The 18156-nt window shown below is 51.5% G+C and overlaps 1 protein-coding gene across 1 annotated transcript; it reads left to right on the top strand.

The window, feature by feature from the left end:
* Window positions 1-554: 554 nt before the first annotated feature.
* On the top strand, window positions 555-17631 carry ELAC2 (elaC ribonuclease Z 2). Its single transcript, XM_065647686.1, is given in 25 exon segments — window positions 555-611; window positions 613-878; window positions 952-1002; window positions 1095-1165; window positions 2369-2433; window positions 3038-3095; window positions 3581-3649; window positions 4174-4329; window positions 4806-4864; window positions 5584-5642; window positions 5731-5803; window positions 6769-6881; window positions 8274-8372; window positions 8587-8725; window positions 8802-8887; window positions 10353-10462; window positions 11263-11359; window positions 11774-11912; window positions 13178-13216; window positions 13399-13508; window positions 14486-14585; window positions 14666-14786; window positions 14986-15064; window positions 16080-16224; window positions 16806-17631. Coding segments are annotated over 25 exon segments (2604 nt in total). The 3' UTR covers window positions 17049-17631.
* Window positions 17632-18156: the final 525 nt, after the last annotated feature.

The following is an 18156-nucleotide window of genomic DNA, read 5'->3' as shown; positions in this document are numbered from 1 at the left end:
CATCCCCACGGAGATGAGCCTCTCCTTCCACCGGGCCGGCACCTCCGGACATGCTGTGACGAGCCCGGCTCCAGCTCCCGGATGGCCTCCTCCCCGCAAAGGCCCCAGACCCCACTAGGATCGACCCGGCCCCCTCACCCACGGGCTGCCCGGCCTGGCCTGGGCCTGGGCCAGCCCCGCAGGCCCTGGCTGCATCCCGGCAGGCCCTGGCAGGCCCCCGGCCGCGGTAGGAGCTGCAGCTGGTTCAGGCCGGGCCCGGCGCTGCCCTGCGGACCCGCCAAGGCCCTGGGGCTGCAGCGGCCCCGCGGGAGGGCCCGGATGAGGCCGGAGAAAGGGGGGGTTGCGAGGCCGGGGGTTGCCAGGCCCCCGCGTTGCCAGGCGCCCGCGAGGCGCCGCTGAGCGCCAGCCCTCAGCTGACTGCATGCAGGGAAGCTCCGATTGGGTAAACTCAGTCACGTGAAAGCGGACGGTGGCCGAGCCGGGCCCGGGCGCGGCGCCTTAGGGGCGGGACGGCTGGAGCGGCTTCTCGCTTCTCATTGGTTCGTCCGCATCACATGGCGAGGGGCTCTGCTGAAGCCGCTGCGCGCCTATTGGCGGCTGGCAGCTCTGGAGGGGGCGGGGGCACGCGCGCGGATGTGGGCCGTGGCGCGGCGGGCGCTGTCGGGCCGGGCGCTGTCGGGCCGGGCCATGGCCGAGGGCTCCGCTCCGCGGGGTCCGGCCCGGCGGCCCAAGGACGTGCCGCGGCACGTGTGGGCCCGCGAGCGGCGCCGGAGCGCAGGCACGGGCCTGGCGGGGCCCAACACCGTGTACGTGCAGGTGGTGGCCGCCGGGAGCCGCGACGCGGGCGCCGCCGTCTACGTGTTCTCCGAGTTCAACCGGTGAGTGCGGGGCCGCCCCGGCGGGGCTGGGCCCGGGGAGCCCCGTCCAGCCCCTGACCCGCCTTCCCCTCAGGTACCTGTTCAACTGCGGCGAGGGCACCCAGCGGGCCATGCAGGAGCACAAGTAAGCGGGGTGGGCGGGGGGGCCGCCCGGGTCTGCTCCCCGGGGCTGTATCGGGCCCTGCTCACCCCTACTCACCCCGTCTCACCCCTCAGGCTGAAGATCTCACACCTGGACAGCATCTTCCTCAGCCGGGTGACCTGGGCCAACGTCGGGGGGCTGCCAGGTGAGTGTGGGGGCTGGTGCCCCGAGCAGCCTGGTGCTGGGTCCTCTCAGCAGGTCTGGTCGGAGGTGGGGGATGTCTGGGCCAGGGGTGGTCACTTGGCGAGCTGCCCGAGGCACGGTGTGTGAGGAACAGCGCAGAGAGCGGCTGCCTTGCACATGGGGCCGTGCGGTGCCGCCAGCTGCAGCGTGGTCTCTGCGACAGCGCGTGCGAACACGTGGGGGAAGATGCGCTGCCTCCACATCGTGTATGGATTTGTCATCCCAAAGTCTGCTGGAGTAGGAGGCATTACTAGTGTGGCATTGCCAGCAGGGAGCTTGGTCATGAGTCAGGCTCATTTGTCTCTGCCCTGGTGAGGCTGCATCTGCAGTTCTGGGCTCCCTGGTTTAAGAAGGACAAGGAATTACTGGAGAGAGTCCAGCGCTGGGCTACAAAGATGCCAAGGGGTCTGAAGCATCTTTCTTGTGAGGAAAGGCTGAGAGAGCTGGGGCTGTTGAGCTGGAGAAGAGAAGCTGAGAGGGATCTGATCAATGTGACCAATATCTCCAGGGTGGGTGTCAGAGAATGGACCAGACTCTGTTCAGTGGTGCCCAACGCCAGGGTGAGGGGCAACGGGCACAGACTGAAGCACAGGAAGTTCCAGCGGAACATGAGGAGAAACTTCTTTGCCGGGAGGTGCCAGAGCCTGGACCAGGCTGCCCAGAGCGGGTGTGGAGTCTCCTGCTCTGGAGACATTCAAACCTGCCTGGACCGACCTGTGTGATCTGCTCTGGTGACCCTGCGTGAGCAGGGGGGCTGGGCTGGGGGATCTCCAGAGGGCCCTTCAGCCCCTACCAGTCTGTGGTTCTGTGTAGTTTGAGGTCAAAGGGACCTACAAACGTTTCTGGTCCACCCCGTCCTCAAAGCAGGGTGAGATTAGGACAGATCGCTCAGGATGTTGCTCACTAAAACTCTGGAAATCTCCAAGAAAGGAGAAGATTAACCATGTCTTCAGGTAACTTGCTCCAAATCGTGACTGTCAAGATTTGTCAGTATTTTTTTTATCTGTGGAGGTGTCTTGTTAAAACTACCACAAAGCTGAAGCAAAATTGAGCTCTGGTGTCATGGGGAGGCCCAGCACTCCTGGGCATTGCCATGGATCTTCATTGTGTGACCCACCAGCAGTTAGTGGGGCTGTGCTAAAGCTGTGTCTTTGCTTTCTTTTAGGTATGATTCTTACATTAAAGGCCATGGGGCTTCAAAGATGTGTTTTCCTGGGGCCACCAAAGCTGGTAAGTCAGGGAAGCTTGCAGATGGGAGAGCAAACCCTTCAGATGTTAAAGCTGGTTTCAAGGGCTGAGTCATCCGACAGGTGTAAAATGCTGGTCGGAGTCAGTGCCAGCCTGAAGGTTCTGCCAGATGGGCTGGCTTTAAAAAGCAAATCTCTTCAGTTACACACTTCTGCTCCTTAAAAGTGTCTTGTCAGCTAATATTCTGGCAACTCATGTTTTAGGGAAAGGGCATCCTTTGTTCTCCTCTCTGCTCCCTCTGTATTTTCTTTTAATAGAAACTTGGTCTCTATTCTCCTGCTTAATGCGATCCTTGCCAGCCTAAAGTCTAGGCTGAAAATTTCTAATCCTTAGCACTGTTTAATTTCCTTGCAATATCTGCTGACTAATTATATTGATGGGAGGGATGGGGAGAGCGGTTCTTTATTTCTCTTTCTAAATGAGTAACACTCACAGGTCGTGGGACCCCTGCCCGGTGCGTTCTGCCGGACCCTGTGCTGCCCAATTCTTGTTGGTCTGGGCACTGAGCCTTTACTGTTAACTCCTGACTGGTGCTTGTGATTGCGCTGCTTGGGCGTAGCCTCCTGATACGCCTTCTCTTTTCCAGCAAAACTACTTGAAAGCGATTCGACTCTTTCCGGGGCCTCTGAAAAGGATGGATTTAGGTATGTAGATCGGTGATGTGCAGCTATATGAACTTGTAACTTCTTTTTGTTTTACCTGGAAACAAAGTTGCATGGAACAGTAACAACAATAAATGCCTCAAAGTTTTAAACATTTGTTTTGATCTGGTACATTGTTCAAATTCATCACGAGAACTGCCTGGAAGAAAAACAGTGTTTCCAGTTCTGTTTCTGGTAGGCAGCGGCCAGTCTGAGTAGGACACATGGCTGTTTTGAAGAACTCTAAAGGCAATTCGCTTCCAAAGTCTGCCCGTGAACTTGCTTACCGTGGTGTCTTGAACTGCATTTTGTGGATGATGGGCTTTTAAGAACTTCAGTTATCCACTGATCTTTGCAGTTGGGCAGAGAAAGGAAAGGATGGCATTCAGCAGGTTTTATTTAAGAAAGAAAAATGTTATTTTCCCGATTCACACTTTTGTAGAGTTTTCTTATGAACTTGTTAATGCCGGTTTCTGATCTCTCTCCAGCTGTGCAATTGCACACAGAGCCTGAGTATAAGGATGAGACGATGACAGTCCACCAGATACCTCTTACAGGTGAGCACGTGATGCTGCAGTCAGAGAGAAGCACTTATTCAGTAACCCTGCTTAAGGTGGTTGAAGAAGCAGGCTCTGTGTGCAAGCCTGAGTATGGAGAGGTTTATTCATTTGCATGTTTTTCTCAGGAGAAGGATCTCTTTGAAAGACACAAAACCTGCTGAGTCAGGGCCTTGGTTTATTCCTTTAGATGTGGGTCTATAGAATGACATGTGAGACATCACTGGATTTGGCTTTCTTAGCCAACTGAGTTTTCTTACTGCTGGAAACTGTGATGCCTTGAGCATGGGCATGGACTTCAGAGGGTTTAGCAGTTTTGAGAGCATCTGAGGGAGTGGGATGACGGGTGGCTTCTGAAATAAGTGATCAGAGTACACAGGTGCAAGTCAGATGGAGAGGAAGAGCTCTGTATTCTGGTGCAGTTTAAACATGACTGTCAGGGAGGAGAGAATGCTGCTCATGCTTTTCTTACCTGTCCCTTTTGACTGAGTGATCTTTGTCTGGTTCTATTGGATTTGCAACAGGAAAACCACTAGCTGCTGAAAGCGTGTTGCCTCAGAGTCCTGGAGCATCAACCCAAGGTGGAAATAGCCCTAAAGGGGACACAGGGCCTGGATCCCCAAGAGCTGCCCAGCAAAACTTGGAGAAGGGCAAGGAAAAAGAAAGCCCAAAGAAAACAGGTGGAGAAAAAAAAAAAAAAAACAAGGAATTACCTTTTTAACTTTAATGAATTAAGCATATACATTTGTCTCCTGAGCTGTTTTCTTTCTGGACTCGAGGTCTGCAGAGAAGCTCAGCTGATACTTTGGGAGTTGACACAGAATAAGGCCTAGAAATTGGACATGATTCCTGCTTGGGGTGTGATTAGTCCATATAACAGTCTGCTCCTGGCTGGAGTGGATGCGCCAGCCTTTGTAATGTAATTACAAGTGGATATTTGGGTTGATTTGTTTTTCAGTCTTGAGCTTTAGTTTGTTTCCTTATAGGAGAAACCGTGGGCTCTCTGGCCTTAGATGCTTGTAACATTCTGCTGCTGGGCTCCAAGCTGCCTGGATGATGTTGTTCCTGTTAATGCTTTACCAAACATTGGCATGTTTTTGCTTTAAGAAAAATGATGGTCCGTGGTGATTCTGAGTAGTATTGCTTTCTTTTACAGGTGACAAACAGAAGTGTGCGAGCAGGCATCCCGATGTGGTGATGGCTTTCCTGTGCAAAGTAAGCTTGGACATGAAGATCTCTAAATCAATGTAAAATATAGAATAGAGTATTTCACTTGAAGGGACCTGCAACAATCATCTTGTCCAACTGCCCAACAACTTCAGGGCTGACCAAAAGTTATGACGTGTTATTAAGGGCATTGTCCAAACGCCTCTCGCTTAACACTGACAGGCTTGGGACATCAACCACCTCTCCAGGAAAACTGTTCCAGTGTTTGACCACCCTCTCGCTACAGAAATGCTTCCTCGTGTCATTAGCACATTTCATCTCGCTAGATGGATTTAATTAGAGATAGCATTTTCAAGCAAGACTTTGGAGTTATTTTGTGATTCTGCTCTCCAAAGGTCAGAGTAACTGTAATATGAGTAGGAATGTGTAAAAACTAGAAACATTTTTTCGGAAGAGTTCTTTATAGAGCAGCCAGTTGAGAGTATACAGCTTCTGTTCTTGCTTAATGCTCACAACAGGGAAGTCTGTCCTGCTTACTCGCTAAAAGAGGGACCAAGAAGCAGCAGTGTGATCCTGGAAACCAGAAGTTCTAGTAAAAGCTTTTTTGGGATAAACTAGAGCAGTTTCTGTGGAACTGAAAAGAAAACAAAACCAAACAAAGCCAAACCCTTGGCTCGTGAGGAAACACTTAAACTGGAAGTGCATGGATCTTGTTTCTTGGGCTTTTTTATTTGCCTGATAATTCTGTTTTATTGAACTCTTTTCAGATTCACCCAAAGAAGGGAAAATTCCTAGCAGCTAAAGCGCAGGAGATGGGCCTGCCAGTGTGAGTACAGGATCCCAGCCCGGGGCATGGGGCAACACCGGGCACCTTGATGTTGGCAAGATAAATATTTCTATGGCCTTGTTTCCAGGGGAACTCCAGCCATCCTTCCCATAATTACAGCTCTCAAAAATGGGGAGAGCATCACTTTTGAAGGCAGAGAGGTAAGATGTATCCGTGTTTCCTGCTGTGGCTTTGCCATCCTCCCTCCTTTGCTGGGCTCCAGGTGACAATCTTTCTGCAGATTTTTTTGCCTACTAATAAGCATTTGGACATGTTTTTATTTTTTAACACACATTCTTGAGGCAGGGGTGGATGATGGTTTTTCCCTTTCATCCCTGCTAAGAGGTTGGCATAGGTTTTGCTGTTTTTGAGCTTTGAGTGGCTGCTTTTAGTCAGTCACCTGTTCCAGCCCCAAGTTCTTGCTGGAAGTGGCTCCTGTGATTAGGGAAGTTCACTCTGAAATGAGGCGATTTGTGAGTGTGGCTGTACGTCTGTGATTTGTCGGAGCTCCTCCATCTCCCCTCCCCAAAGCTGATTCAGTTCTAGTAGTGAACTAGTGAAGTTAATCCCTGCGTGTTTTAAATCTGGAGTTGGAGTGCCTGTGTAGCTGTCGCTCCCTCCTTGCTCTGTTTGCTCCTCTTAAACCAAAAGGAGTTCAGTGGTTCCTGTGTTCAGGGTCTTAATCTCTCAAACATGAGTCTGAAATGAGGCAGAGCCAGCTCTGACCATGTCCCAGGTGATCTGCAAGTGAAGATCCTAACCCAGGGGGCAGGATTGACGTATCTTTGTGTCATAAGAATTTCACAAAGCCTTTTTTTTTTAAGCACACTCTTGCTACCATCTGAATGTGTTGCGGGAACCTAGAAGCTGCTAGAATTCCCTTCCTTGCGTTAGCTTGTGGTTTGGGCTGAGTCTAGGGTAGGGATTTCTTGTTACACAGCAAGAAATGAGAGCAGAAAGGGAACAGGACCTGTGCTAGCTGGGTTTGCTGAGCACTGAGGGAGCCGCTCGGAGCTGCCCGTGGGGCCTGGCTGACAGAACGGCTGCCCAACGAGTCGAGCATGACGATGCAAGAAGGGCTGCGTGTGTAGCTTCACTGGTGTGATCTTTGTGTATCTGCCTGCAGCTCTTTCCCGAAGATCTGTGCACTCCTACTGATCCTGGCCCGGCATTCATTGTGCTGGAGTGTCCTCACGAGGGTTTTGTGGACGCCGTCTGCGAAAACGAGACCTTCCGAAGGTAGCGGGTCTGGGTGATCTGAAGCGTTTGGGGGAAGACATCTGTGCTGAGCTTTGCCAAAGAAAAGTTCAGTTCTTGTTTGGTTCTAGATGTGTCTGCTCCTGTCACTGATGGGTGAGCTTTTTGGCATGGTTAAGGAGCTAAAGATGCAAGAAAGGACTGGTGGGGAATTTTGAGCCTTCTCAGCAATGGCTGTGTGGGATGTGGGACTGCACCAGGTCTGTCTTCCCTCAGGGGCCTCTGGAGATGGAAACGTGCACTGCTGCCTTGCTGGGGAGCAATGTAGAGGCTGTCATTTCCCTACGCGGTGGAAGCCTGGACTGCACGTAACGTCTCTGTAGGGTTTGTGCAGAAGTGTGTTAGGCATCTGAAACTTCCCTGGGTGGGGCAGTGGAGGTGTCAGCAAATTGCAAGCTTGAGCCTCGTGGAGCCTTGTGCCTCCTGCGATGTGGAGCCTGCAGCTGGGCTGTGCTGTCCAGATCATACCAACCACATGAAGTTCAACAAGGGCAAGTGCCGGATTTTGCACCTGGGACATGGCAACCCTGGCTGTACATACAGACTGGGGGATGACATGCTGGAAAGGAGCTCCATGGAGAGGGATTTGGGGGTTCTGGTCAGCGGCAAGTTGAACATGAGCCAACAGTGTGCCCTGGCAGTCAAGAGGGATCCGTGTCCTGGGTGCACCCAGCACAGCACGGCCAGCCGGGCAGGGAGGGGATTGTCCCGCTCTGCCCTGCGCTGGGGCGGCCTCACCTGGAGCATTCACTGTGTGCAGGGCTGGGGACACAGGAGAAAAAGGAGATAAAGCTACTGGAGAGTGTCCAGAGGAGGGACACAAAGTTGGTGAAGGGTTTTTGGGGGAAGCCGTATGAGGAGCGGCTGAAGTCCCGGGGTTTGTTCAGCCTGGAGAAGAGGAGACTGAGGGCAGAGCTCATGGGGCTGCAGCTCCAGCAGGGGAGCAGGAGGGGCAGGGCTGAGCTCTTCTCTCTGTGACAGTGACAGAACCCAGGGAATGGCAGGAAGATGTGCCAGGGAGGGTCAGTTGGACATGAGGAAAAGGTTCTTCACGCAGAGGGTGCTGGACACTGGAACAGGCTCCCCAGGGAGGTGTCACGGCCCCAACCTGACAGTGTTCAAGAAGAGACTGGACAACGTTCTCAGACACACGGTGTGACCTGTGGGGTTGTCCTGTGCAGGGACAGGAGTTGGACTCGATGATCCTTGGGGGTCCCTTCCAACTCAGGACATTCTGTGACTCTATGATTCTCTCTGTGCCCTGCCTGCTTTGGGGGGACGTCTCTGGTAGTATGAAGGTGGGACTGGGGAGGGGAAGCCAAGATGATGGAGGGCTGAAGTGCAGATGTTCTCTCTGTTCTGGAATGTGCCCAGGTACCAGGAGGGACATCCTGAGAACCAGGTGGCCTTGGTTATTCACATGACTCCAGAGTCGGTGCTGCGAGACAGCCGCTACCAGCAATGGCTGGAAAGGTATGTGATGATCTCACTACTTGGTTTCACGTCAGTATTGGGCAGCAGCGTGTTCTTATGGTACAGTTGTTTTTCACCAGAGTAGAAATAGCTGTTGGGTGGCAGCAGGGCTCTGCTGGCTCAGGTGAGATTTTAGCTAATGGCTCAGCTGTGCACATATGCCCAGCTCTCACATAGGGCTGAAGCTGTTGTGCATTTTGTTGTCCTCTTACAGATTTGGACCTGGAACTCGGCACATGGTTCTCAATGAGAATTCCTCCACGGTGCACAACCCACGCAGCTACAAGATCCAAACTCAGCTGAACCTCATCCACCCAGAGATCTTCCCTCTGCTCACCACCTACCAGAGCAAGGTAGGCCAGGCCCTGCTTGCCTGTGTACCTTGTGCCCCCGAGCAAAGCCTGTGTTTCATGTCACTTCTCTCTGTAGGAAGAAGAGGCTGTGTGTAGCGTGCCCATTGTGCGAGGAGAGTGCCTCTTGAAATACCACTTCAGACCACAGCAGGAGTGGCAGAGGTCGGTGGGAATCTTTGACTTACCAGTTTTTGGGTGTTGGCTTGAAGCAGCGTTTCAGTACGAGGCTGTGCTGAGCAAGGACAGTGTGTCGGCATCCTATGGCTATGCTGGTGTAGCTGCCAAGCTGTCAACTGTGTCTTGAGGAGTGAGTCCCTGTACCTGAAAGTCTCAGATGAGGTGTAGGACATGGCTGTGTGAACCACTGAAAACATCAGATTGGATATTAGGAAAAATTGAGATTGAATATTAGGAAAATGTTTTTCACAGAAAGGGTTATCAAGCAGTGGAACAGGCTGCCAAGGTCAGTGGTGGAGTCACCATCCCTGGAGGGGTTTAAAAGGCACATAGATGAGGTTCCTAGGGACATGGGTTAATGCCAGAGTCAGGTTATGGTTGGACTCGATCTTGAGGGTCTCTTCCAACCAAATGATTCTATGGGCTGGCCAGTGGTTTGGAATGCTGTTTCTGTCCCTCAGTCTTGTAGCCTTGCGCTGGTTTTGGCTGGGATAGTTAGTTTTCTTCATAGTGGCTACCGGGGCTATGTTTTGGATTTGTGCTGATAATACAGGGATGGTTTAGTCATTGCTGAGCAGTTCTTATACATACTCAAGGCCTTTTTGGCCCCTCACACCACCCCGTCAGCAAGTAGGCTGGGAGTGCACAAAAAGCTGGGGGGAGACACAGCCAGGACAGCTGATCCCAACTGAGCAGAGGGGTTAAACCACAGCAAGTCTCATGTGCTGCCCTGTCCTGGGCTTTGACCTCGTTCACTGCGCACCCAACTGTGGCTGTGGCAGAGAGAGACTTTTCAGAGAACCTGGTGAAAGTCTGATCGGGCTTTCTGGGTCTTCAAATGGTATCATAGCTGAAAGTCCCAGAAGGTTAAACACTTGCAGACTTCTCCACTGCTGCTTGCTTTGTGGGCAAGTAGGTGAAGCTGCTCAGTGACGATCTTAAGGGCAGGGGACCACGTGGTACAAGGGGACACCAGCTGCCATGGCTCAGATTTCTGGTTGTTGGGCAGAATAAGAGGACCCAGATGCCAAGAAGAGTTTAAGTTTCTCTGCTGAAGGCATCTGAAGGCCTGTAGTCCTGCACATGCTCAGATGTAGGACCAGGACACAGGTCCCTTGTGCTTTTGAGTGGTGCTTGGAGCCCTTTGGGTGGTTGCTGCTGTTCCAGGAGTCTCTGTGTTGCCTTGCAGTGCCCTCTGGTGTCTGGCAGCTCTCTGGCTCAAACAGCACAGGAGAGCACAGTGTTATTCTGGGAGCTTCTCTAGGTTATTTCTGTGGCACGGCTCAGCTCAACCAGGCCTTTTTGGCACACACCATGCCCGTGGATGTATCTTCCCCCGGCCCTTTGTTGTCGGGTTGTTTTGGTGCAGTAATTTGACTCTTTGCTCTGAGAAGTGCTGCCTTTTCAGTTCCTACGCTGCCCCTTCCTGATGCCTGGCCTGTTCTTTCAGAGATGCTGTGACTGTCTGCGACCACAATGCGTTTGTGAGTGAAGCCTTGGATCTCCCCAACTTCCAGACTCGCGTGAAGGAGTGCAAAGAGAGCCTGTCCGCTGCGCCAGGTAAGGATCAGCGTCATGAGGGCTTGGTGACTCACTTCTTCAGAGCCCAGACACAGCTGTGGACGTGCAGTTTTCCTGCTGCCTGAGAGGTGCTCCTAAGACCTCCGGGAGCTATGCAGAGGACAGGCTCAGCGCAAACCAAGTTAGCACGTTTCAGTTCGTTTTCTAAACCGCATTTCTGGTTTTCTAAAGCTGCTAGATCTGGGGATTGAGTGCTGTTGGGGAAAATTAGAGACAAAGCACCTGTGTGGGTTTTTTTTTTCCTCTGAGCTGACCAGAGCTCTGCTCGTGTTGAATGCTGTCACAGCAGCCACAGGGTGAGTGCCTGTGTCTGGGAGAAGTTTTGCTCTAGAACCAGCTCCAGTGGGGCACTCTCCTCTAAATTTCAGTTGTCTTGTTGGTACTGGGGCTTCTGTGGTATGATACTGCACTCGCTGTCTGGGTCCTGATTCTGGGGAGAGTCGGGGCCCTGTGGAACAGGAGTCAGATCCCTCTTGAACTGTCAGTTCTGTCCTGGGCAATGAGCAGAGTCCTTGTTTGCCCACCTTTGGATGTGCAGTTGTCACCGTTTAATTGCAGGGCAACAAACCATGGCAGATGCCTTGTAGTGTGTTTTCTTGGTGATGCTCATTCTGTCTTCCCTTATAAACCTTCCTGCTGTAGGAAAGTCAGAGGCTGATGGAGGCAAAAACAAATGTGCTGGACATGTAGACTCTGGAGTTACTAGGCCGTTGAACTAAATGCTGTCTGACTGTGCAGTATGTGGATAACAGTTACTTACAAATCCTTGTTTTCTCTAGGAAATGTGAGTGCTTATCCTGAAATTGTGTTCCTGGGAACAGGATCTGCAATTCCAATGAAAATCCGAAATGTCAGTTCCACACTGGTAAATACGAGGTAAATCCCAGTGTTGTGCATTCTGCTTGGAGAGGCTCAGTATCTCAGGAGTGTGTTGCACAAGGGCCGTTTTGCCCAGTGTGTTGATGACACAGGGAGCGTTGCCCCTATTGTGGAGTCTGTAAGATTTCAGTCTCTCTCTCTAGTTGAGGAAGACTTGAGAGGCACCTGTAAAGCCAAACAATTAATTTTACCGCCTGCCCGAAGGGTGTATTCAGCATCAGCACAGACCAAAATGAGCTATGCAGACAAAACAGTGTCTCTAAAGCCTCTGCAGTTAGGTCTGGAGTAGCATTTGGAAGTGTAGAGCACTGAGAACTCTGCCCTCCAACCCAAAAGATGCCCCCTCCTGAATGGGCCCTGGTCAGAGCTCATCCCATGGCTGCTAAACGTCTTTGTCGCTTGTCTTGCCAGCTCTACTCAGTCCCTGCTCTTGGACTGTGGAGAAGGAACGTTTGGACAGCTCTGTCGCCACTATGGAGAGCAAGTTGACCAAGTGCTGTGTAACATAGCAGCTGTGTTTGTGTCTCACATGCACACCGACCATCATTCGGTAGGTTGAGTGTTTCGGATGGAGAAGGGTTTCTGTGCATGCACGCTACGCTGTTTGGGATTCAGGTGTAGCTGCAGCTGATGACTGTAGGCTGCCCTGCTGTTAGGGCTGCATTCCCCAGGCACTACTGAATCACTCTGTGTTTCTAATCCCCTCTCCATTCCTGTTATGGGTTCCCTGCAGACTTGCTGAGATCATCCAGAGTTGTAATTATTCAGCAGTGTCCAACCCAGCTTCCTTCAGCACTTTGCAATAAATAGGCACAGGAGGACCAGTTCAATCATAGAATGTCCTGAGTTGGAAGGGACCCCCAAGGATCATCGAGTCCAACTCCTGTCCCTGCACAGGACAACCCCACAGGTCACACCGTGTGTCTGAGAACGTTGTCCAGTCTCTTCTTGAACACTGTCAGGTTGGGGCCGTGACACCTCCCTGGGGAGCCTGTTCCAGTGTCCAGCACCCTCTGGGTGAAGAACCTTTTCCTCATGTCCAACTGACCCTCCCCTGGCACATCTTCCTGCCATTCCCTGGGTTCTGTCACTGTCACAGAGAGAAGAGCTCAGCCCTGCCCCTCCTGCTCCACTGCTGGAGCTGCAGCCCCATGAGCTCTGCCCTCAGTCTCCTCTTCTCCAGGCTGAACAAATCCTGGGACTTCAGCCGCTCCTCATACGGCTTCCCCCAAAAACCCTTCACCAGCTTCATGTCCCTCCTCTGGACACTCTCCAGCAGCTTTATCTCCTTTTTCTCCTGTGTCCCCAGCCCTGCACACAGTGAATGCTCCAGGTGAGGCCGCCCCAGCGCAGGGCAGAGCGGGACAATCTCCTCCCTGGCCGGCTGGCCCTGCTGTGCTGGGTGCACCAGGACATGGGTGGCCCTTGGCTGCCAGAGACACTGTTGATCTGTTCCAGATTGGGCCTGATCAGGGTGGCTGTTTGCTGCTCTGCTGTCTTGTGTATGGAAACCACACCAGCTCTGAGATGTTAGGTGGAGATTTTCTGCTCTTCCCTCTTTTTGGAGCAGACACAGCAGCAATGGGAAGGGCTGAGGTGCTTGTGTTGTGGGCTGCTGGCCACCAGCTTGGGGGCATAAGCAGTGACAGTGTTAGAGTAGCTCAGCAAGTTGCAGTTGTTGGAAAAGCCATAATTGTATATTTCTGGCTATTAGTTTTCCAAAAACTGCAGCTTGCTGAACTGCGGTAGCACTGTTACCACTTCTGCCTGGATATTTCTGACTACAGCTTGCTGTCTGCTTTATTCCCTTTGCAGGGGTTGTTGAACATCCTGATGGAGAGGCGGAGAGCTTTTGTAAGTAGCATTGTTGTTTTACTGCTCCTGAACTTGCTTTGGAATGAGGGGAGGGGAACTTCTGAGTAGTGGAAAAGCACCATCATTTCCCTACTTATTTCTTCTCTTTGATTTGATGCATAGCTAGTTCTGATTTTTTTTTTTTTTTTCCCTCTTTTCTCCTCCCTGATTTTTATTTCCAGGCAGGCCTTGGCCAGGCTTTCAGCCCTCTGTTTCTGGTAGCACCTGAACAGATCCTGCCTTGGCTACATGAATACCACAACCACTGTGAAGAAATTCTTGGAGACATCAAGTGAGTGTTCTGTGTGGTATGTGGAGAAATCTGCTGAGGCCCCACCTGCATCCAGCTCTGGGGTCCTCAGCACAGGACGGGCACGGACCTGCTGGAGAGGGGCCAGAGGAGCCACAGAAATTATCTGAGGCTGGAACAGCTCTGCTGGGAGGACGGGCTGAGAGAGTTGGGGTGTTCAGCTGGAGAAGAGAAGCTCCGGGGAGACCTTATTGTGGCCTTTCCCTACTTAACAGGGGCTGATAAGAAAGATGGGGACAGCCTTTTGAGAAGGGCCTGTTGGGGTAGGACACGGGGTGATGGTTTTAAACAAAAGGAGGGGAGATTCAGGCTGGACACGAGGAAGAAATTGTTGCCCCTGAGGGTGGTGAGAGCCTGGCCCAGGTTGGGCAGAGAGGTGGTGGCTGAACCATCCCTGGAGACATCCCAGGCCAGGCTGGACGGGGCTCTGAGCAACCTGAGCTGGTGCAGATGTCCCTGCTCATGGCAGGGGTGGCACTGGATGACCTTTGGAGGTCCCTGCCATCCTAAACCATTCTGTGATTCTATGAATAAGGACTCAGCAAGGATATTTAAGGCAAACTACTGTCACCCATTTCCCCCACCCCTTCATTGAAGGTGACCGACTCCTTCCACTGTGTGTAGAATTAGGTTGCTCAGTTTGCAAAGAGGAGAATAAGGTTTGTTACTCAGTTGTGCTATTTAATAGAGGCTTATGTGCAGGTTTTCCTTTTCCTTAGGAAATGGGAGTAGGGCAAGTGAAAAAAGAGTCTGGGAAGGCAGAGTATTTGACAGTGGGGAAGAAGTGATTACATGAGTTACTCGGGCACTGGATAGTGAAAACAAGGGGAAAAACAGATGGGTGCACAAAAATGTCTCATTTGTAAGGCACTGAACTGAAGAGAAATAGGCTGATTAAAGATAAGATCAGGTTTTACTTTGTGCCTGTCTTTAGTTCTCTCTTCTCCCTTCCCTCACAGAATGATTCCTTCCCAGTCTCTCGTGAAGGGCTGTGAGAACATCAGACCTAAAGCCAAAGGGTTTGTCAGTTCTCTGTTAGAGAGCTACGACCTGGCTGAGGTAAGTTCCCGAGCTGGTGGGGTCAGGTGCTGTGCAGGGCAGGAGGGGCCCTGGGCTCTAACACTTGTATCCTTGTTCAGTTTCAGACTTGTGAAGTCCAGCACTGTAAAAATGCTTTTGCATGTTCAATGCTCCACAAATCTGGCTGGAAAGTAGTCTATTCTGGTGACACGATGCCCTGCATGGCCTTAGTAGAAATGGGTAGGTGACAAAAAAACCTCTGCTTGAAGAATTTCTTGGAGTAAAGTCTCGAACCGGTAGTACCCACAGCAGGGGCCCCCAAACCCTTGTTGCAATGCCTGCAACACCACAGGGGGCTGAGAGGGGCAAGGAGAGTTTATGTCAGCAGTTGAATGAGTCAATATTCACCTGAAGGTCAAATATATGATTATTTACACAGGTAAAAATGCGACGCTGCTGATCCATGAAGCAACGTTGGAAGATGGCATGGAAAAAGAAGCTATAGAGAAGACGCACAGGTGGAGTGTGTGCTGCTGTCTGTCACTATTAGGAAGGCAAAGATGCTGAGCTGGGTTTTGTCCTTGGGGCTGGTGGTGAAGAGCTCAAGTCCTGCCAATAGTTCTGGTGTGCGTAGAGCTCTTCAGCACTAAAAATGGTGTGTCAATTGTCGCACCAGCTCTGTAACCCTCACAGTTCCTCTGAATATCCCCAAAGAGAAATGGAGAAAGCTTTTAAGTAGACGGTAGTAACTCTACAAATAGGCTAGCCCAAAGGACAGGCCCTCCACTTGATTAAATTTTAGGACTAAGCTCAGGAGGTAGATGTGTCATCTCACCCCTGCAGCTGACCGTGCAATTCAAAGGCAGCGCTGCAGCCGGTGATGCTGAGTGCTGCCCTGGCAAAGGTGGGGAGACCTGCGAGCAGCTTCTTGAAATTGCCTGTGAGTTTTAGTGCAAGAGAGCTGGTCTTGCTGGCATCCCTGGGACAAGTCTTTGAATAAGCCCTTGTCCCCAGTTTGTGGAGCTCTTAAATGCAGAGCTCTAGGTAATTACAGCTGCTTTCCTGTGTTCAGAGTTGTTTAGAAGTCAGAGACCTGCCAGCGGCGCAGGCTGCCGGAGGAAGAGGCACCTGGGCCTGCCTGCAAAGAGCAGGGACACCTCATGCTCAGCAAGTGTTCGGTAGGCTGTTGGTTTGACGTGACCTGGGATGCTAGAAGAGGGGAGATTCAGGCTGGACGTGAGGAAGAAATTGTTGCCCCTGACGGTGGTGAGAGCCTTGGCCAGAGAGGTGGTGGATGAACCATCCCTGGAGACATCCCAGGCCAGGCTGGACGGGGCTCTGAGCAACCTGAGCTGGTGCAGATGTCCCTGCTCATGGCAGGGCTGGCACTGGATGGGCTGGGAGGGTTCCTCCAACCCAAACTATTCTGTGATTCTATGACACAGAGCAGCCTGCGCTGCCCCACTGGAGAGCAGCCCTGGCCAGCCTGTGTGTGACCAGGGTACGTGGTGCATGTTCCTGTTCCTTTTGTAGCACAACCTCTCAGGCGATTCAGACCGGGATGAAGATGAATGCTGGGTTCATCATGCTTAATCACTTCAGTCAGAGATACGCCAAGATCCCGCTGTTCAGCGAAGACTTCAGTGAGAAGGTCGGAATTGCATTCGATCACATGAGGGTAAGTTGGGAGCTTTGAGCCAGGCTGTGGGAAAGGTTTCAGTGTTACTTTTGGGCCCCTCATGCCAAGAAAGCCCTTGAGGTGCTGGAGCGAGTTGAGAGAAGGGAACGGGGCTGCGGAAGGGGCTGGAGCACAAGTGTGATGGGAGTGGCTGAGGGACCTGGGGGGTTCAGCTACTCCCAGCAGAAAACCTAATTTTGCTGCCATCCCACACCCTCCCCAGCTGGTGTGCTGCTTTATTGGCTTTTTCCAAAGATTCTAGGAGTCAAAAGCTGCTGCCAGTGGATTGAACATGGTCATTGCAGTGAGAGTAGCTCACTGATCGATCAAAACTCATACAGGGTCCACATCACTGTGAAGAAAACATAAATAACTTGGCATATGGGATCGGTAGGGCTGAAATGGTGACCTGCATGCTGGTGTCAGTGCAGCTGAACATTGTCAGTCAGGTTGGGGCTCTTCTGTACTTGGGACTGCCCAGAGGCAAAAACGGTGCCCGGCCACCCAATAGGCAGAACATGGGGGAGGAGGGAATAAAAAGCAATTTTTATGCAGGTTCTCCTGTACTTGATGTATTTTAGATACGTTTTGGTGACTTTCCAACCATCCCGAAGCTGATCTCGCCTCTCAAGGCTTTGTTTGCGGATGACATAGTAGAAATGGAGGAGCGGAAGGAAAAACGGGAGATGCGGCTTCTGAAGGAGACCGCTATAGTCCTGGACAAACTGGCTGCTGCCGAGAACAAGGAAGCGCCGTACCAGAAACGGAAACAAACCAAGAACCACCAGGAGCTATCCAACAAGAAACTGAAAACAGTGAACTGAAAGCAACAGGGCTGAGAATACTCTGGTCTCTGCTGGCCTCGGGAACAAGCGATGCTGTGGGCACCGTGGAAAAAGGCTGGCCTGAGCGCTGGCATTTGCTTGGTGGTCAGCTGATCTCAGTGGGCTGAAGCTGCCAAGTGCGAGTCCTTGTGGCAACAGCACCTGTCTGCACAGTGTTTGTCCCTGGGTCTTACCGGTCCATGTGTCATTTTTCTTTTAGCAAAAAGTTCTTCTCTCTGAACTGTTTTAATTTTTGGTTTTATGCTACAAGCTATTGATAATGTACCAGCAGCAGTTGTGACCTTTGCAAGAGATCAGTTATGAGAAGCCCTTGAGGGGCTGTGGATTTACCAGATTAAGGTGGGCAGGTCTCTGCATTATGAGGAGTGTCACTAGGTATCACAACCCACATCATGGGAGGAAATTTCACAATAAAATGGGACCCAATTGAACTTTAGGTTTAATTAAGGATGTGAATGCTGCTGTGTTCCCATTTTATTTTGGTTTTCTCAGCTCACCTTTTTTTTTTTTTTGCTTAAGATCAGTTTTCCAAAACCTTTATTTAGAATGCAAAATATGAATAAACTACTCAACATTGTACAGGAGGATGTGTTTTGTCTAGACTGCTAATGAAGGCAAAACAAACACCTGAACTGCTCCAGAGAATTACCTTGGTTGGCTGTTGGATTGACAGCATTAGTGTAAAAACCAAGATCTCAGCCAGATCCTGGAGCTTGGTGCCTGTTCTGGCAGTTTTGTGCCAGCAAAATCTTATCTGCATGTGACCTGCAGACAGGGTGAAAAGACTCGGGTCCTGCTCTAGTTTTATTTTAAAGTGATGGAAAATCAAGGCGATGGGAAATAAGGCTACAAAGATACCAAGAGCTCTGGAGCATCTCTCTTATGAGGAGAGGCGGAGAGAGCTGGGGCTGTTGAGCTGGAGAAGAGAAGCTGAGAGGGACCTGATCAATGTGATCAATATCTCAGGGCGGGTGTCAGAGGATGGACCAGACTCTGTTCAGTGGTGCCCAACGCCAGGGTGAGGGGCAACGGGCACAGACTGAAACACAGGAGGGTCCAGCTGAACATGAGGAGAAACTTCTTTGCT

The sequence above is a fragment of the Caloenas nicobarica genome, chromosome 18 (genome assembly GCF_036013445.1).
Source record: "Caloenas nicobarica isolate bCalNic1 chromosome 18, bCalNic1.hap1, whole genome shotgun sequence".
Taxonomy (NCBI): Eukaryota; Metazoa; Chordata; class Aves; order Columbiformes; family Columbidae; genus Caloenas; species Caloenas nicobarica.
This window is presented reverse-complemented; position numbering and strand designations above follow the sequence as displayed.